This window comes from Thunnus maccoyii, chromosome 2 (genome assembly GCF_910596095.1).
Source record: "Thunnus maccoyii chromosome 2, fThuMac1.1, whole genome shotgun sequence".
In the NCBI taxonomy this organism is placed as follows: Eukaryota; Metazoa; Chordata; class Actinopteri; order Scombriformes; family Scombridae; genus Thunnus; species Thunnus maccoyii.
Window position 1 is genome coordinate 20,021,848 of NC_056534.1, and position 17,642 is coordinate 20,039,489.

A 17,642-nucleotide genomic window follows, 5' to 3' on the forward strand; every position below is an offset into this window, starting at 1 on the left:
GTGGAATGTGAACTCCTGCAATGCCACTCACCCTCACATACATGCCCCCACTCAAACCTTTGTGTGAGGGGGGGAAAAAGCAGTTAATCTTTTACTCCTCCTTCAAGTATTTGCAAATTCCAAAACCCCCTGACGTGTCCCAAAATCTCCAGAGGCTGGCTGTATACCTCTGAGTTTACTTTCTGCATTCTCACTTCCTCGTGTAACTTCCTCAACAAAATGAACAATAGTCCAATGCTAGCTCAGATGAAACTAATTGTTTGCTATTGTACACTTAATACTCATCGGGCACAGTAAAGCTCTAGCATGCCTATCAGCTAACCTCTCAAACATAGACTGGGAACCGACAAGTTTGTGATTCATTCCCGATTTTCCCAGCTCCTGTATTTATCTTTTGTATCCGGTATCAGTCTGTGGTGTATTGTGGTGTGCTGTGTGCGCAGGCGTATATCTTTTGTTGGCAAACCATATTTTATGATAAGACCGATAGTATATCAGGCAGAATACAATCAAGTTATTCAAGACATGAAATACACTGGAGGAGATAACTATTCAACATGTCAACACTTTTTTCAGTAAACATATTTCCAGTGCAGCTATTCACATGTAATTAAGACCAGACATTGGTATTAACTCAATAAGGCAACACAGCTGAAGAAATCATAATATTCCAATCAGTAAAAAAAGTTATGTGCATTAAATTGGAATGATGCAGGAAAAAAGTATTGAACACGCTAACTGAAATGTAGTTAATACTTTTTATTGATTGGAATGTTATGATTTCTTAAGCTGTGTTGCCTTATTGAGTTAAAGTTAATACTAATGTCTGGTAATTTCATATAAATAGCTGCAATGGAAATATGTTTAATGAAAAAAAAGGCTGACATGTCGAATATTTATTTTCCCCACTGTAAATATGCAAACCAATTCTACAGTATGACACTGTAAAACTACCATACTTTATTCCTGTATAAAGTATATGCAATGCAGTGAAATGCTATGCAATAACTTGCTGCACAACGCATTGTTACGCAACCCTGTACTGATCCTGAAGAAAGCAATATGTGCCAAAAGATTGATTCATAGAATGACTAAGGGCCACTTTTTTTGTATTTTCCTGTCTTTTTGTGCATTTTGTTTTTGCATACTGACACTTGCTAAGAGACTAATTAGCACTAAACATAAAGTGCAGTTGAGGTTAATGGGAGTGCCATTAGTTTTGGGCTTCATGGGGCTAGATGAAAAGTCAGGGGATCACCATAGTTATTGCAATATATCCTGTGGGGAACATGAATAGATATACCAAATTTCATGGCAATTCATCCAATAGTTGTGAAGACATCTTATTCTGTAAAAAAAAAAAAAAAAAATTGCTTGCTGCAACCTGCTGACACCACATTAAATTAGATTAGATTGCTCCTCTAGGAACCATTCTCCCCTAAATTTTGTGGCAATCCATCTGGTAGATGCTGAGATATTTCACTGAATAAGTAGAACTTAGTTGAAAAGTCAGGGGATCACTGAGGTGATTAGGATTCATTCTCTGTAGACCTTGAATGTGTGTTGTAAATTTTATGGCAGGCCATCCAACAGTTGTATAGACATTTCACTCCAAACCTTATCCTGCCACTAGAGGAAAAAAAATCAGGGGATCACCAAATAATTAGGATTTATCCTCTGGGGACCACATATGTTTTTACATATTTAATGACAATCCATCTACTCTATTTGTTGAGTGATTTCATTCTGGACCAAAGTGGTGGACCGACAGACCAACTGACATTGCCATCTCTTTATTGTAATCCCTTTAATATTTAACATTATATAAAATGATAAGCCATGATTACAATGCAGGGCCACCAGAGTTTAGTCTGAGATTCACATGTTCATCATAGTTTGGTGATTTTCTACTCTGCAATGATAAAAGTTTCAGTTGGGGTCAAGGGGAAGTTTTGGAATATCCAGACATCTGTGTACCACGCTGTCAAAGGAGATTTCATCACACTTGCTCTGTGATCCCACGAAACTAATAAGCCTGTTTCCTCTATTGTTCATGAGTGTGTATGTGCCAAGTATCACTAGTCTCAAGATGTGGGGTGATGAGGCTGTTTACACAGTCACTTGTGGGAACTTGCCTCCCTTGTTGGGACAAAAGGCAAGTCCTCATAATGTAAATAATTAATTTTAGGTTGTGGACTTGGTTTAAGTTACGGTTAGGGTAAGGATTAGGGACAATGTAAGTCTCCAGGAAATCAATGTAAGTGTAATGTAATGTCCTTTGAGGTGATGGAAACATGACTATATGTATGTGTGTGTGTGTGTGTGAAATTGAGCATGCTCTACAAAATGAAATCTCACGTATCAGTTACAGCAATGAAAATGTTCATGATTTGCACCTGCCATTGCAATTGTTACACAAATAAATTGACTTACATTAAACCAAGAAATGCCATAAATTTACAGATCCTACACTTCTCTCTCGTCTTCATAGTTTCTATTCTAAAATCATCTGACGTGTAGTCTGTCCCTAGCACCACAGAAATTTGGGGAAAGACCAATAAATGAAGTTCAACTTTTGTAAACTTGTGTTTCCTGATTTATGCTGGTCAGGTGCTGTCTGTCACTTTTTCTTTCTTTTTTTTTACCCATCTCACCACATACATTAGATTTAATATTGAAAACGTTAAATCAGAAACTTTCCAGTGAAGTTAATCACATGCTCTGTATTTAGTCATGAGTGTTATTTACTTCTGGTTTCAATTTCTATACAGTCTAAGTGGAGATGGACATATATGCCTCTAGATGAGATTTGTCATATTTTGCTCCTGTATTCAATAGAGAAATAATTAAGATAGTACTTGTTTTACTTTTAGCTGACATAATGTTGTCTTCTATCCAAATCTTTCAGCTTCCAAATCAGCACGTATTGTTTAGGTTAGGCAAGAATTGAAGTCATGAACAAATGTCAAAACCGCAAAATTAACCCCTCTTTACAAAGTTGCTCCATACTTCCCTCTGTTTTGTGAGTGTGCCTAGAGTGACGTGATGACTGTGAGCAGATGTGTGTGTCAGCTTGTTGAGGTTGCATTACTTTTAAGTTCATGAACGCTTTTGGCACACTGCCTGACACATTCCTTTAGGAATGCAAAAAGCATGAGCCATCAATATACAGTCCAGACAGCATTTGGACAGTTGCACTTTTTTGTTTGTTTGTTTTACAGGCTCTGTGTTTCAGCACATTCAATCTGAAATAAAAAATAATGCACAAAAGTGGTTCAGAGTTGATTGAGAGTTGGTATTTGGATTGAGGTTTAGTTGTCTGTAAATATTAGTATTAAAGAGATGACCATATAAGTGAAGAAGATAATAATGAGGCTGGAAAAAAAAGCAAAAATCTATCAGAGAGACATCAAAGGTAGTTGATTTGCCAAAATCAACAGGCAACAGTCTTAAAAAGCAGGTGCGCACAGGAAAACGGGAAAAGAGCTGGTAGACTGAGGTGCACAAGTCTTGTGGATGACCAGAAAATCATTTGCATGGTGAAGAAAAAGCCCTTTATGACTGCACAGCAAGTTAACAATGATCTCCAGGATGAAGGTGTACATGTTTCCTTGTCTACGATCAAGAGGAGACTTCATGATAATCTCAGGGAATTCATCACAAGATACAAAGTCTCAGAAACAGAAAGGCCAGATTACAGTTTGGAAAACACAAAAAGAAAGCGGTAGAGCTCTACAGACTGATGAAACAAAAATCAACCTCATTCAAAATGATGGAGGGAAGAAAGTGAAAGTGAAAAAAGGCAAAGCTCATGACCCAAAGCATAGCATCTCATTTGTCAAATATGGTGGTGCTCCTGTTATAGCTTGCGCATCTATGTCTGCCTGTAGAAGTGGCACACTGGCATTTATTGATGATTTCACTGCTGACAGAAGCAACATGATGAATGAAGAGGTATACCGGAGCATTCTGTGTGCTCACATTCAGCCGAATGCATCAAAATTGGACATTTCATCATTCAGCAAGACAATGATCCTAAACATACGGTCAATGCAACCAAATAGCTTTTCAGGATGAAGCTGTGGAATATCCTTGACTGGCCAAGTCAATCACCTGATCTCAATCCGATTGAGCTGCATTCCACTTGCTGAAGACCAGAATAAAGACATAGAGATCCCACAACAAGCAAGAGCTGAAGGTGGCTGCAGTGAAGACCTGGGAGTGCATCACCAGGGAAGATACAAAGCATCTGCTGATGTCTATAGGTCTAAGACTTCAGACAGTTATCGACTGTCAAAATATTAAATATGATGATTTGTTTGACTTTATGTGTAGCTATGCAATTATGTTTGAATCCTGAAACTTTGGGTACTCTGTTTTAAAAGGGCTGTATCTCCCGCACAGTTATTTCTATATTGACATAAACCAATTCAAATTAAAGCTCATTGTACAGTATTCCTGTTTCTGAACGTCAGCAGTTGGGTAACAATTTTCACTTGAAAAAAAGTATGTGATGGTGGCTGCAAAGACTGAACTTTTAACAACATTAAACATGGCAGTACATGCAGGGCGTCATGTGGAAATTCTTGTTTTAATAGCTGTCCAACGGTTGTTCCAGTATGTGAGAGACATGCCAACACAAAGTTAATTATGTGAATTAACTCTTGGTACAACAAATTCCCTTTTCTGAGGGTTGATGACAAAACCTGAGGGCTGCATTTGTCACTTGTCCATAAAGAGATTGCATGTAATTGTTCATTTGATTATATGCCAACAATGAATCACTTGTCAGTTGATCAATGTCTATTCATAAGCAATTAGTAGCAATTGTGCAATCAGCTCAAAGCAATAAGGAAACAGGAAATTAATTTGCTAAGAAAATCTCTCAAGCGTCCCTGTCACAACATTCACTTCATTAACAACTTTTAGTCACAGTGTTTTTCCAAATGAAAATGCTGTAGTGTGACAAATAGTGACCCATGATCCATCTTGATAAATCATTTATTGTAGTCAAATACTTTTCAAGCACCTCACTGTAAATTCCCACTCTTCAGACAATCCAAGCTTGCGCAAGACTTTTAAGGAAGTGACTCATTCAGGAGAGGGCTATAAAAGGTGCCACTCTCCTCTTCAGCATTACAGTCAAAAAGCAAAGCGGAAGGGCAGCAAGAAAAGGAAAGCAGAGGAGAGAAGGAATTAGCAGAAGTAAAAGTTGCCTGCCTTTCTATAACATAGTGCTGCAGTCTTCATCTGAGAGCTTTCTGAAAGACGTTTTTATCTTTTAGTGTCTTAGTTGTTGCAGAATTTGTAAAAGGCAAAATGATGAGCAGCAAAGTTACGGTCACTGCTGTTGTGGTGCTCCTGTGCCTTCTGGCCACCAGTGAAGGTAAGATTATTTTTATTATTTAATTGTATTATATTGTGCACAGTCTGCTGTGCTCTTCCTCTCACTGCATGGAGAGGTATAGAGTATCAATATCAACACTATTGTACTTAACCATATTTGACTCCTGTCTGTTATCAGTGATGAGTCTGACAAGCTTGGGAGTGGAGCTGCACTGCCGCTGTATCATGACAGAGAGCAAACCCATCGGCCGCCACATACAGAAAGTGGAGCTGATTCCTGCCAACTCCCACTGCGAGGAAACCGAGATCATGTAAGAACTCATTTCAAAGCCTTCATCCCATCTCAGCAACAAACACTGATCTTAACTGTCATGATGATGATAGGACTTTGACATTTGTCTTCATCAAAGATAACTTGTTCTGACTGCATCTCTGTCTCTTGCTTGGTGTTGCAGTGCTACACTGAAAAAGACAGGCCAAGAGGTCTGTCTAGACCCCGAGGCTCCCTGGGTGAAGAAAGTGATTAAGAAGATCCTTTCCAAGTAAGTACAAGTTCATCACATAAGGACAGTATATTACTAAATAATGGATGAACATCAAAACGTTTCTCTACTTTTATTTAACAGAAAATGTCTGTTGATTTGATACACATAGTAAATGTTCTTTTCTGTCTCTTTTCTCTGCAGCAGAAGCTGAACAAATGGTGAAAGGAACCCATATTTCATGAGTCAGAGCTGTTTAAGAAAACAGAAAAGTACCGGGAAGTATTCGTGTGATCAGATGATAAAGTCACTCACCACAGTCAGCATTATTAATCAACTGTTGAAACTGACAACAGAAGTGCAACTGAATTTATTCGTATTTATGTTTGTATCAAACATGTTATTTATTAACGAGTCTCTGCTTGCTTGTATGACACTTACATGTTTTAGCCAACTGTTTGATTTCTCCTACTGTTCGCTTGTCGCTAACTGATATGTTAAACATATTTATTGATGTATTTATGAAATGTAAATCTATCTGGATTCCTTTGTGTAAGTCCGATGACAACCTATCAATTAATAAAACAAGGTTTATATGAAATTGAAAATGGAATTGCTTTGTTTTGTCTTAAATCGTCTTCCCTAAGATGTTTAAAATGACATGAAATATTTTGACGTAAGACAACATGTATTCTTACATATACTGAATTAAATACTACCAAAGGTTTTACAACACAAAAATGAGATTTTTTTTCTAGCATTTTTATTTCACACAAAGAAGAATGAAGAAAGAAATGTTTATAGTGTGCTCTGACTCCACTTTATTATATAGCACTGCCAAGCAATATGATGCTGCTCGTGTAATGATCTGACTGTATTGCCACAGGGTCTAAACCTATGACACACAAATAAATAGATAAATAAATATACTAATGTGGTGTTTGGTGTTTGTCCTGATATTTATGTGTGCCTGTGTTCCCACAGTTAAATGCTGTCATCAGTGTTTTTACTGTTTATTCAGCACTTTAAAGACAGTTCCTGTCAAACATAAATGTTTACTCATTATTTTACTGAATACATCTGTAGGTGCCGTAGATTGCTTGCTTCATGTTGGAAAAATTTATTTCTGCTTTTTTGTTGACCAGCAATGTTGACATTTCACAATGGTAATGCTTAGCCTCAGCAGCTGTGGCGACTTTCACAATGTGAAATGCCAAAATGATCCAGTGAAAATCACTGCTGCTTTTTGGAACTTATGCTGGGTGCAGCATAAGTTTATAAACAACTGTTTATATCACGCCTCCATTATTTTTTTTATTTTTTAAAATTTTATTTGCACAGTAAAAACAAAGCAGCATAAAACACATTAACAAAAGAGAGGAAACAAATTGTGCATGTGAGATTTAGAAAAGCCCTAGAGTCTTATGGTAGTAATCTCACCTCATTATGCATTATAAGCAAATATGAAAGTCATGTGATCCACAAAAGTAAACAAACAAGCAACTACAGAATTAAAAGCAAACATAAAGTAGGCAGCACAAACCAAGCAAAGATACAAAACAGATAAAATAATGTAATGAGGGTGTGTGTGTTTTGGTGTATGTGTGAGAGAATGTGAAGCAGGCTGATGCAAAATTTTAAAGTTTGGTATTTGTTTATGTTAAAAATTGTTAGGATCTTGAGCTGATTGAAGAGAGGGGCTGAGTGGTCAGCCCGTCTGCTAAATGTAGCAATTCTGCAAAACTTTTTCTGCAAAATATAAAGCTTATAAAGGTAGGTGGGATAAGTCGATCCCCAAATAATATTGCAATATATGAGGTACGGATAAATTAGGCTATAATTAAGAGTTAATAAACACTTCTGATGAACCAAACCCTCGGAATTTGCAGATGATGCCAATAGATTTTTACATTTTTTTGCAAACAAAATGAATATGATTCTTCCAGCTTAGAGTTTCATCAATCAGAACTCCAAGGAAACTTATGGATGAGTCCTGGATAATTGGGTTATTTTCAATGGAGAGACAAGAATTAGATTACATATCTTTGTCACAAATGTTTGATAACTACATTTGAGGGATCATTGCAAAAAATGTGCATTTATGTATATGTTCTGCATATACAAGATTATCGGCTGATATATCGAAATTGGAATTTTTTTACTCCCTAATATTGGTATCTGCATCAGCCCCCAAAATCCAGTATCAGTCAGGCCCTAGATATGACCTCAGTTAAATTTATTTATAATTTTAGAACAGACTGAAAAATGATGTACTGGTTGTTTTCTTGCAGATATCAGGCAGGTTCTTTGGCTACAACATCAACACCAACCAACCGTCAGATTGCCACACATCCAATACCCGCCCTTTCCAGTACTGTTGGCGAGTCACTCTCACATAGGTAATTACATGGTATGTAAATAGATGTTTGGTCTGACTCTGATCATATTCAGTGATTCCTTCTACAAACACAAGCACAATTGAAAATTTGAGGCAAGGTGGTAACATACACAGTATATAAAGTATAAGATTTAGTCCTTGTGGACTATTTCAATGTGTGATAAATGTGTAACCAGGAAAAAATTTTCAGATTATAGTTTGACCTCCATTATTTGATTTTCTGCAGAGATGACTTTGCTGTGGAGGGTCTTGGTTTCATTGAAGCTGAGGAAACCGCTATTCACCTTTTGGAAACAAGGTAAGTTAGTTATCAATGGTATGATACTCAATTCAGGCAGGTAACAATACCTTGTATGTATGTATTTTTGCAAGATGGCTGAAAACTATGATGACTTTTTTTGTGAGTAATTCAATTATTCACTCATACATACTAGGTTGGCTGCTGGCTGAAGGAGGTCCACAAGTACTTGCACTTCGGGTATAATTATGCAGTTTAATTTTCCTGTTGTGTCACTTTTAAAAGATTATTCAGTGGTTTTATTCAATGTTACATATGCACTTGGAGTACTGTTCAGAAAGAAATTATATAATCTAACAGTTCCCACTGAATCCGTAGGTCAACTGCACATCCTGATGTATGCCAGCAAGTTCTTAAGCTTCAGCCCTCCAGTCTATAAAGCTTACTGGCTGGCCTGGACTACAACCACCATGTCCACAGAGCACCCAAGAGAAGCCCCAAGAAAAGCCCTGACGGCTCAATAGAGTATTTTATAAGCATAATAAATGTTATCAAGACTATCTGGTGGTAGAGGTGTGGAAATTTCTCAATTCAAAAATGCATTGCGATATGCACTTACTGCATTGTAATTACCATGCAGTGACAGAACAGAATAATCAGGAGTTTTCAGTCTACACAAAATTATAGCCTAGAGAAGACTGGGGATGGTTATAACATTTTTGACATTTCTGTCTCTAGCTTGGAGCTCTTTTAAAGCAGTGCATTTAAAATGTGAAGCAAACTAGTGACATGTCTGCTATTAAATGGTGTAGCTGTTATCTCTGCCACACAAACAGAATATGCATGGTTTAGTCTCAAACACAAGGAGTGAAATGTTATAATTGACCCCATAGTCTGGGTTAGTTGTAACATATCCTGGGGTGAAATGTAACATTATGAAGATTATGACAACAACTTAAGATAATGAAAACTTTTTATTCAACACTTGATGTGTGTGTGTGTGTGTGTGTGTGTGTGTGTGTGTGTGTGTGTGTGTGTCTGTGTATTCCAAGTATGTGAGTCACCGTCAGAGTCACAGTCACTTCCTTCTCTTATTCATCAGTGAAAACCTTGCTTCCACTATGGTAAGTACATGTGGAAGTTCCTTTGAGCCCTTCTCTTCTAACTTCTTCCTCTATTTACAGAATTTGTACAGTGTGATGTGACATATACCGTACATTTTTGCCACAGATCTCTTTCCCTGCTCTTTTACATCATTTGATGTTCTTTTCAAAATATTGACAGGCACTGCCCTGTCAGTCTTTCTCTTCCAAGGCCTAGGCATACTGAAATTCAAAGTAAACATATAAATACCATGGAATTTTTGCTTGGGGTAGGTCGCAACCATTTTTTCACATGTTGTTACAACTAACCCAGACTCTTGTAGCCGTGAACTAGCTTACCTTACAGTTAACAACTAAAACGTTAGCACTAACAACTTGCATGACAGATACCTACACAGACACATAATTAACATGATTTAAGTTTGATGAGTTTATCTACAAAGCGGGCAATGCTATAACAAAAATGAATGAAGTAAAAAAAAATACTTTCTTACCTCGAAAATATTTTTTTATTTCTAAAAGCAGCTGTGTCTGCCACAAGGTGCTACTTCCTCGCATGTGCAGAGTGAATCAGGTGATTTGTAACTTGTCCCTCTCTTGCATTCAATTGTGGGCAAATATTAGGCTAACATTCCTTTTATATGCTGGAAGATATGGTGAGAGAGGCAGAGACCGACCAGTAGCGAGTGATAAAAAAATGCCACCCAGTATTTTAAAGCGGAGAATCATTGACAGGTGGATCATAATCGAATCATGAGTCCAGTCAAGACGGTGAATCCAGATCAGTGTTATGTTGGATAGAGATAAGTTGATATTTATAATGTTTATTTTTTCTGTGCCTTTTTAAAAATGGCAAGGAATATAAAAAAAAGTTGTCATATTTTGTTTTCATATTCTTGTCCAAACTCTAATTTCAGACACCGCAAACTTTATAATACAAACTCAAGGAAGAGGAGTTTGTATACCGTAAAGGAGAAAAGGACTACAGTTACATCCCAGATCTTCAAAGGGCAATAATAAAGAAACGGGTGTTCTCAGGACGTGGTCTGCCTCGACTAACAACAGTGAGGCCAGATGACAAGCGTTAATGTGGAGTGCTGTCTGGCATGGGAGCTATTGGAGACACAAATCAGCAGGGGGCAGGGCAAAAACTTAAAATTGTATGAGTTAGTAAACAGTTGTATCACTTGATAAAAATTATCACTATTGTTAACGGTTTACATTTAGACTTTGGTCAGTTGTGGTCGAGCTATCACAGCTAGATACTGCCTTCCTAATTGTTACTAAGCTGTAAAAGGCACAATAATGTATTTGAAAATAAGCCAGGCCTCATCTGGCAAGGCCAAATTCTTATTTCAATTAGGATTATTTTAAAACAAATAAGTCTTTTTTTTCCTTCAAGATGTAATCATCCATAAATCAAACTGTCTGTTCACACATCCAATTCTTTATGCTCTTTCCACAGGTCAGACATTGCCACAGATGTAGAGGCTTGCTATTGCACTTTGAAGAATCAAGAATCCTATCTTCCAACACAAATCAAAGTTTATGTTGGCCATTAATAATTGACACTTACATACCTGTGCATTGTTACTCTGCAACCAACCTACTTTGTTTTACCCCTATTCAAAATAAAGCTTGACAACATTTCTAAAGTGATATTATGATTATGATTATGATATTATCACTTGTTTTTGATAAGCTCCTTAGACATTGCACGCCTAGTGTTGACCCAGTGATTCTAATTTCTATATTGTCTATGAACATATGGAAAGTGGTCATGAATTGACCACACACAGCAGCTTGGAATGACCACTCTGTGACCAGGACCCAGAATCCTGCACTGCCAAGCAATAAACTGTCTATATGCTGCATAATGAAAGTGTTGGTTGTCTTCTCCTGCATCTGAAAGGTCAGCTACAGCACGTAAGTCCAGTTCCAGATCCTCCTAACCAGGCACAAAACTCCCTCCTGCAAAATGTATGCCTCCATGTGTGGTAGTGTTGAAATGCACGTAGGTGGCTGTTGTTTGCAGCATTTTCTCTCCACCATCGTAGGCATTTCCCTGCATCTCTGGCAAACACACCATGAGGGTTGTCCTTGAGCAGGAGGTACTGTTGGAGGAGCAGCAGGTACCAAACGGCTGATGACATCAAACATCAGGCTGGGGTCCTGTGCCAAACTTTGCTCCAACACTTGGTGTGCCTGATGTAAATCCAAGCGTTGAATTTATTTCTAGTAGCTACAAGATACATAGTAAAAAAATATGTTTACTGAGGATCATAACATCCACAGCTAAACAGCTAACAACAACTATTACATTAGGTGCAATGGGCATTATTTGTGTTTAGAAACAGACATTACTACTGAGGCTATTTACACGTTCATATGCAATTCTCTGCAATCTAAAATTTTCAACCCGAGCAATATCCTCAGCGTTGAGGTCCTCAGAGGTTTAGCCCACACGACGCCCCCTGCCTTGTCTCCCAAAGTTCCCTCATCTACCTGCCTGTCTGCTAGTAGAAGCAGCTGTGGGGGTGAATTCTTCGTCTGAGCCCAGTGTCTTGGTCTCATAACTCTAACCGTATTAACAAATAAAAATGTCACACATTTTGCAAAGTGACAAATGTTAATAAGCTGCTAATTTACTGGCTTGCATCTATGTTACTGAAATAATGTGCTAGCAAACGTTTCCTATGTAGCTAAATAAGCTTACAGTACTTTCAGAACATTGTAATGTTACTTTTATCACAAAATTAGACTATTTATTGCTAAATAAATGCCCCATCTTCTTCCTCTGTTGAGTTTTATGGTGGTTGGCATCAGTAAGTGTTGCATGAATGCCATCTGCTGGGCTGTCCCTTTCCCCATCTATTCCGGCATTACCATGGCATTGTGTGAAAAGGTGCAAGACAGAAATGTTCCTGAATGTAGCTGCATGTGTGAATAGTGAAAATCACTAGTGGTACCTGAAGGGTTATCCCAGTAATTTACCTGGAACTATGTTGGAAAGTGGGGGTAACCCTGATGACATCACAGGAGTTATTATTTCAGACCTGACAAAGGTCTCTCCAGAGCCACAGAAGACATTACATGTAGAAGTGGTGGAAAGTAACTAAGTACATTTAGTCAAGTACTGTATTTGAGTACAGTTTTAAGGTACTTGTAATTTACTTGAGTATTTCCCTTTTATGCTACTTTATACATCCACTCCACTACATTCGGTGGAAAATATTGTACTTTCTACTCCATTTGACAGCTTTAGTTAATTTTCAGATGAAGAATTTGACACAATGGATAATATAACAAGCTTTTGAAAAACAACACATCGTGGTTAATTTTCAGATGAAGATTTGACACAATGGATAATATAACAAGCTTTTGAAAAACAACACATTGTTAAAGATGAAACCAGTGTTTTTGGCTTTGACGTCTTACAAAAAGCAGTGTGTAGTCAGGGTCACATTTCAGGTGTCTATGAGTTGTTAACAGCTCCACCAAATAGTGATTTTTCCCTTTAAACTTCTCACATAGTTCTCAATAAATGTTCAAATGATCCAATTTTTCACCATAAGTCAAAGAAAAAGTCCAAAAACTGAAACTAGATTTGTGTATCAGAACTTTGTTTTTTCTTCATTCCTCTCCCATTAATCATCTCATGACCCCTCAGGTTTATCTGGTGACCCTTTGGAGGGGCCTGAACCCTAGGTTGTGAACCACTGGACTAAACTAGCTTTCTGTATACAAAGTAGTTGAAACAAGCTCCACCTCCAGCAGCTACTAGAGTAACATGCTGCTTACAGGATGCTCCAGTATTAATAATCTAATGATGTCATATATAATAATATATCAGTCAGAGGGACCAAACCACTACTTTTACTGTAATACTTTAACTACATTTTAGTTAAAGTACATAATATATATAATAACTACATAATAATAATAAATAAAGGATCTGAGGCTATACAACTGTAAAAATGGTGAGGTGTATCTTTAAAGAAATGGGAGGTATTAATATGGGTTATAATAATATGTACTACTACTTGTCCTACTACTACTAATAGGATACTAGTAGTGGAGCAAGATTAAATTAAAAGTGAAAAATGTTGTATTTTCTTCATGTTTTTTTCTTCACTTTTAGGCCCTAAGCAGAGTCTTAATGTGGTTCTGTACATTCCATTTCAAATTATATTCAAATACAGATATCACTGTTGTATAATAATAATAATAATAATAATAATAATAATAATAATAATAATAATAATAATAATAATAATAATGATTGTTGTTGTTATTATTATGCTTTGTTTGTTATTGGCCTGTGTGAGGATGCAGGCAAAGGGGCGGAGCGCACAGCCGGGGTTAGGTGCGGTAGTGCGGCGCTGGTGCGCGCAAAGGGACAACACTCACAGCGCAGACCGGACACGCACCAGAGACACTGAAATACACACAAAATGCTGCGTCTACGAGATATGACAAGCCGCTACATGTGAAGAACATAAAGAAACAGCCACCGCCGAAACGCCGGAAGCGCCCTCATCCTGACTGAAGCTCTTGCGCAAGCTGCGTTTTTGCCGCAGAAATCATCCCACCAGACACCTTGCCGATGCGCTCCAGTTTTGCATGAATCCCTCCGTTTCCCTTGCAGGTCCAGGACAAAACCGGGCGGCGTTGACGACTGTGTGTGTGGTGGATACCGTTTGTGAGTAGTGCACTTTATCCGCGTCTCCACCCCTTGGCACCTCCTTCAGGATGGCGTTAACGATCTGCACGAGATTTACCGATGAATATCAGCTGTTCGAGGAGCTGGGGAAGTAAGGAAGCATGTTTTAATCATCAAGCATCATCCCTGTATGAAATATCAGCCTGTTATGCAATAGGCCGCCTTGGTTTAAGGACGCGGATTCTGGGCTCTGTGTGTCTGTGCGTGTGCGTTTTTGTATGTGTGATTGTGCGCGCGGCTGACAGATCCATGAAACCTACAGAGCAGGGGCCGTTGACGCTATCATGTATCATGGAGGCCCGTGCAATGGCATCTTGTTTGTTTTAATCCCGCATCTGAAGCCCTGCTTACGGTTAGTGCTTGCGAAAGAAGGTGTTGAATCGAGAGTGTTGTCATTTTGCCTCCATCCTGTGCAGCTACCGATGTTGCATTTCGACCTTTGGGGTGCCACAGGGGGGCGAGGAGCTCCCATGTTGTAAACTGAACCGGGATGAAATGCATCGGGGTGTTGGATATGGTAGGATTTGGTACCCTACCGCCCCCCCCTCCCTCCCTTCTACCCAAGTCCTCCTCCTCCTCCCGCGTGACAGAAATACACACTCGTAATGCGACAGCAGACCATGTAGTTGGCGATGACACATTCCCCAGCCAAGCACCGAGCTGCGGTCAATTATCAGACACAGGCAGGGAATTCCTCTCCCCTGAGAGAGACAGAGATGCGTATACCTGCGTGTGAATGTGTGTGTGTGTGTGTGTGTGTGTGTGTGTGTGTGTGTGTGTGTGTGTGTGAAATCTCCTGCGTTTGTGATCTTATGCTGTGTTCATCATCTTCAACGCAGCCATATTGCTTTTATAGTACCTTTTAACTCACTTGATCCCTTACAGTGTTCAGTACCCCCTACCCCCTCCCCAACACACTCACACACACACACACACACACACACACACACACACACACACACACACACACACACACACACACAAACACACACATGCACGTAAGTCACAATGTTTTTGACCAAGTACCTGGAACTTGATAATGTTTAAATAATCCTGAAAGTATGATTTCAGGAGATATTTTCATGCAGCGATATGTTGGAAAACATATCGCTGCATGAAAATATCATGAAAAATAAAATCAGATTCAGCCATACCAAAGACCATACCAGCATATTTTCAAGACTTTCATACTTTACATTTTGGGCTATTTTTGTAAATGCATGCTACGCTTGGTTTATAGATGTATTTTTCCTCCCATTCCAGGAACCCATTGTTCCACTAATTTCTGTTTGATATAAAAAATAAATTAGCAAACTCTTAAAACTTGCTGGAGTTGTGTAATCCATCACTTCCACTGAAGCTCACATCAGCATAGATTTGTGTCAGTGTTACATTATTGTTGAGTGGTTATGCAGTTTAAGTGCAGAATAATTTGAAACATTGCATTTGATTACCTGAAACACATCCGCTTCTATATCATATCATATGGAAATGAATGGACACCAATGGATGTGTACAACTGTTGAAAAAAAAAAATTGAGCCACATCATTTGCAACTTGGTGAGTTGTAATGTAAAATATTTGTGATTTGAAGTAAATCGGCTAACACAAACATTTAAGCTATATCAAAATTCCTGAAAGAAGTCCTCAGAAGTCCTGAATGGGATTTAGCTTCATATCTCTTGATGAGCTTATGTGACCTTTAGTTACCCAAAACATTTTTGAAGCATTTTTTTATATAATTACATAAATCAGGTGCTCAATGCCAGTCATGTATAGTGTAATCTATCTCATTTTGGAAGCATATTTATGGCAGAACATGTACAAACACAGAAATGTCCTCAACGCAGATAATTTAGCTGTGAACCTTTCACATTGCTTGCCTTTATTTTGCTTTCAAATGCAAAAACATAAGAAATTGTGCTTCGCAGCTAGCTACTGCACATGTGCTGCACAGACTCAGTTAGCAGACACAGTTAACAGTTCACAGTGACATGTTTCACAACTATCCAGGATAGTCAAGTAAAATTCTTATGTAATATGTTACGCTATGATAATTTCTTTACCAAATCCCCTATAAATTAGAGGTAAGCTTTAGTGGCAAGCTGCTCACTCCAGAGGATGTTAGATAACATGTCCATGGTACACATTGCTTCAGCTTCAGTAATTTCTCATATTGTAACACTGATTTAAATGCACATCAGATAATGTAACATTAAAACATCACAGTTTCCAGTGCGCAATAAGGGGTAGAACAAGGTTCATTTGAGGTAATGTGTATTCCCAGCTTAGTATTTCTAGTGTCTGCATCAATGTGCCTCTAACAGTTCCTGATATCTCTGATGTTGTCAGGAGCTAAACAGGGTCTGGCTGTGGAGGAGTACAGATTCTGTTTGAAAGAAAATGCGTGCACAGACAGAGATGGAGGTTGAATAGCAAAGCGGCCTGCATGGCTGCAGAGCTGAGTTGAGCTGAGGCAGTCAGACTGCTCCATAGAGATGAGAGATGCAGCACTCTGCTCTTCTCCTCCCTCAAATATAGCTGACCTAGTTTTTTGATCTTCATACATGTGCCTGAAACACCAGAACAACACATGGCTGAAACAATAGTTGGCCGGTAGGCACGTTTGTTGGTGTTAATGGTCTCGTGTAGTGATTAGGACAATGTGTACTGTAAGTGTGGTGAGTGAGTGTGTTTGTGAGGGTCGCTGCACAGTTACTGCGTGCACACTTGTGTGCATTTTATGTTGAAATTTGAGTGTAAAGTATAAATTGAAACTCAGAAATATTTGTAATTACTTACCTTCATGGCATCTGAAGGCTGTTTCATGAAGCAAAATTACTAGTTAAGCTAAACTTATTTCAGTAAACCAGGCTTATTGTCCAGAAATTTTGTTTCATAAAGCCAGGTTGAATAAATATGACCTAAGTTACCATGGAAACTATCCGGGTCTCACTACTTTTTAGGCTTATTCAACAAAGGGTTAACCAGTGTTTTAATCTACCAGCCAGACTGAAACACCATGCTTTTTCCAAAGTTTATTCTTAGTTGTCAGAGGTTAGAATAAAACTGCAGTACATGTCAAATGTAGTATAATTTGGTATATTCTGCAGTTATTGGCTGATTAAAAAAAAGAGCTTTCAGACCTTTATCAATCTTAAGTCTGGTTCTGTTTGTTAGACTCACTCAAAGCCTTTTTTTTTTAATATGTCAATAAGCGTTTCTATGTGTGTATTCATTATTCATTTTAGGGGAGCATTCTCTGTGGTCAGGAGGTGTGTGAAGATCTCCTCTGGACAGGAGTATGCCGCCAAAATCATCAACACCAAGAAGCTTTCTGCCAGAGGTAAGA

General features: G+C 38.2%; 2 protein-coding genes across 8 annotated transcripts in view; both read left to right on the forward strand.

Annotated features, from left to right (window-relative positions):
* Positions 1–5,086: 5,086 nt before the first annotated feature.
* cxcl8a (chemokine (C-X-C motif) ligand 8a) lies at positions 5,087–6,436 on the forward strand. 2 transcript variants are annotated; one of them, XM_042428550.1, is made up of 4 exons: positions 5,087–5,386; positions 5,525–5,657; positions 5,802–5,888; positions 6,036–6,436. In XM_042428550.1, exons 1-4 carry the CDS (start codon positions 5,320–5,322, stop codon positions 6,040–6,042), a joined length of 294 nt encoding a protein of 97 aa, XP_042284484.1. In that variant the 5' UTR covers positions 5,087–5,319; the 3' UTR covers positions 6,043–6,436. The 2 variants fall into 2 exon arrangements, with proteins under 2 accessions (XP_042284484.1, XP_042284474.1); XM_042428540.1 differs by having other exon boundaries at positions 5,095–5,386; positions 6,033–6,436.
* Positions 6,437–14,299: 7,863 nt separating this feature from the next.
* camk2d2 (calcium/calmodulin-dependent protein kinase (CaM kinase) II delta 2) overlaps positions 14,300–17,642 on the forward strand; it is a 42,834-nt gene continuing 39,491 nt past the window's right edge. For all 6 annotated transcript variants that reach the window (XM_042430467.1, XM_042430423.1, XM_042430430.1 and 3 more), the window contains exons 1-2: positions 14,300–14,381; positions 17,542–17,636. In XM_042430467.1, the coding sequence (XP_042286401.1) occupies positions 14,320–14,381; positions 17,542–17,636 (157 nt within the window). In that variant the 5' untranslated portion in view covers positions 14,300–14,319. The remainder of the gene's footprint in view (positions 14,382–17,541; positions 17,637–17,642) is intronic.

Bases quoted from the DNA above. Each gene is read 5' to 3' on its own strand.
- cxcl8a (XM_042428540.1), top strand. From the start codon at position 5,320: ATGATGAGCAGCAAAGTTACGGTCACTGCTGTTGTGGTGCTCCTGTGC. The intron at 5,387-5,524 runs GTAAGATTATTT...GTCTGTTATCAG, and splicing joins CCTTCTGGCCACCAGTGAAG to TGATGAGTCTGACAAGCTTG. The intron at 5,658-5,801 runs GTAAGAACTCAT...TTGGTGTTGCAG, and splicing joins TGCGAGGAAACCGAGATCAT to TGCTACACTGAAAAAGACAG.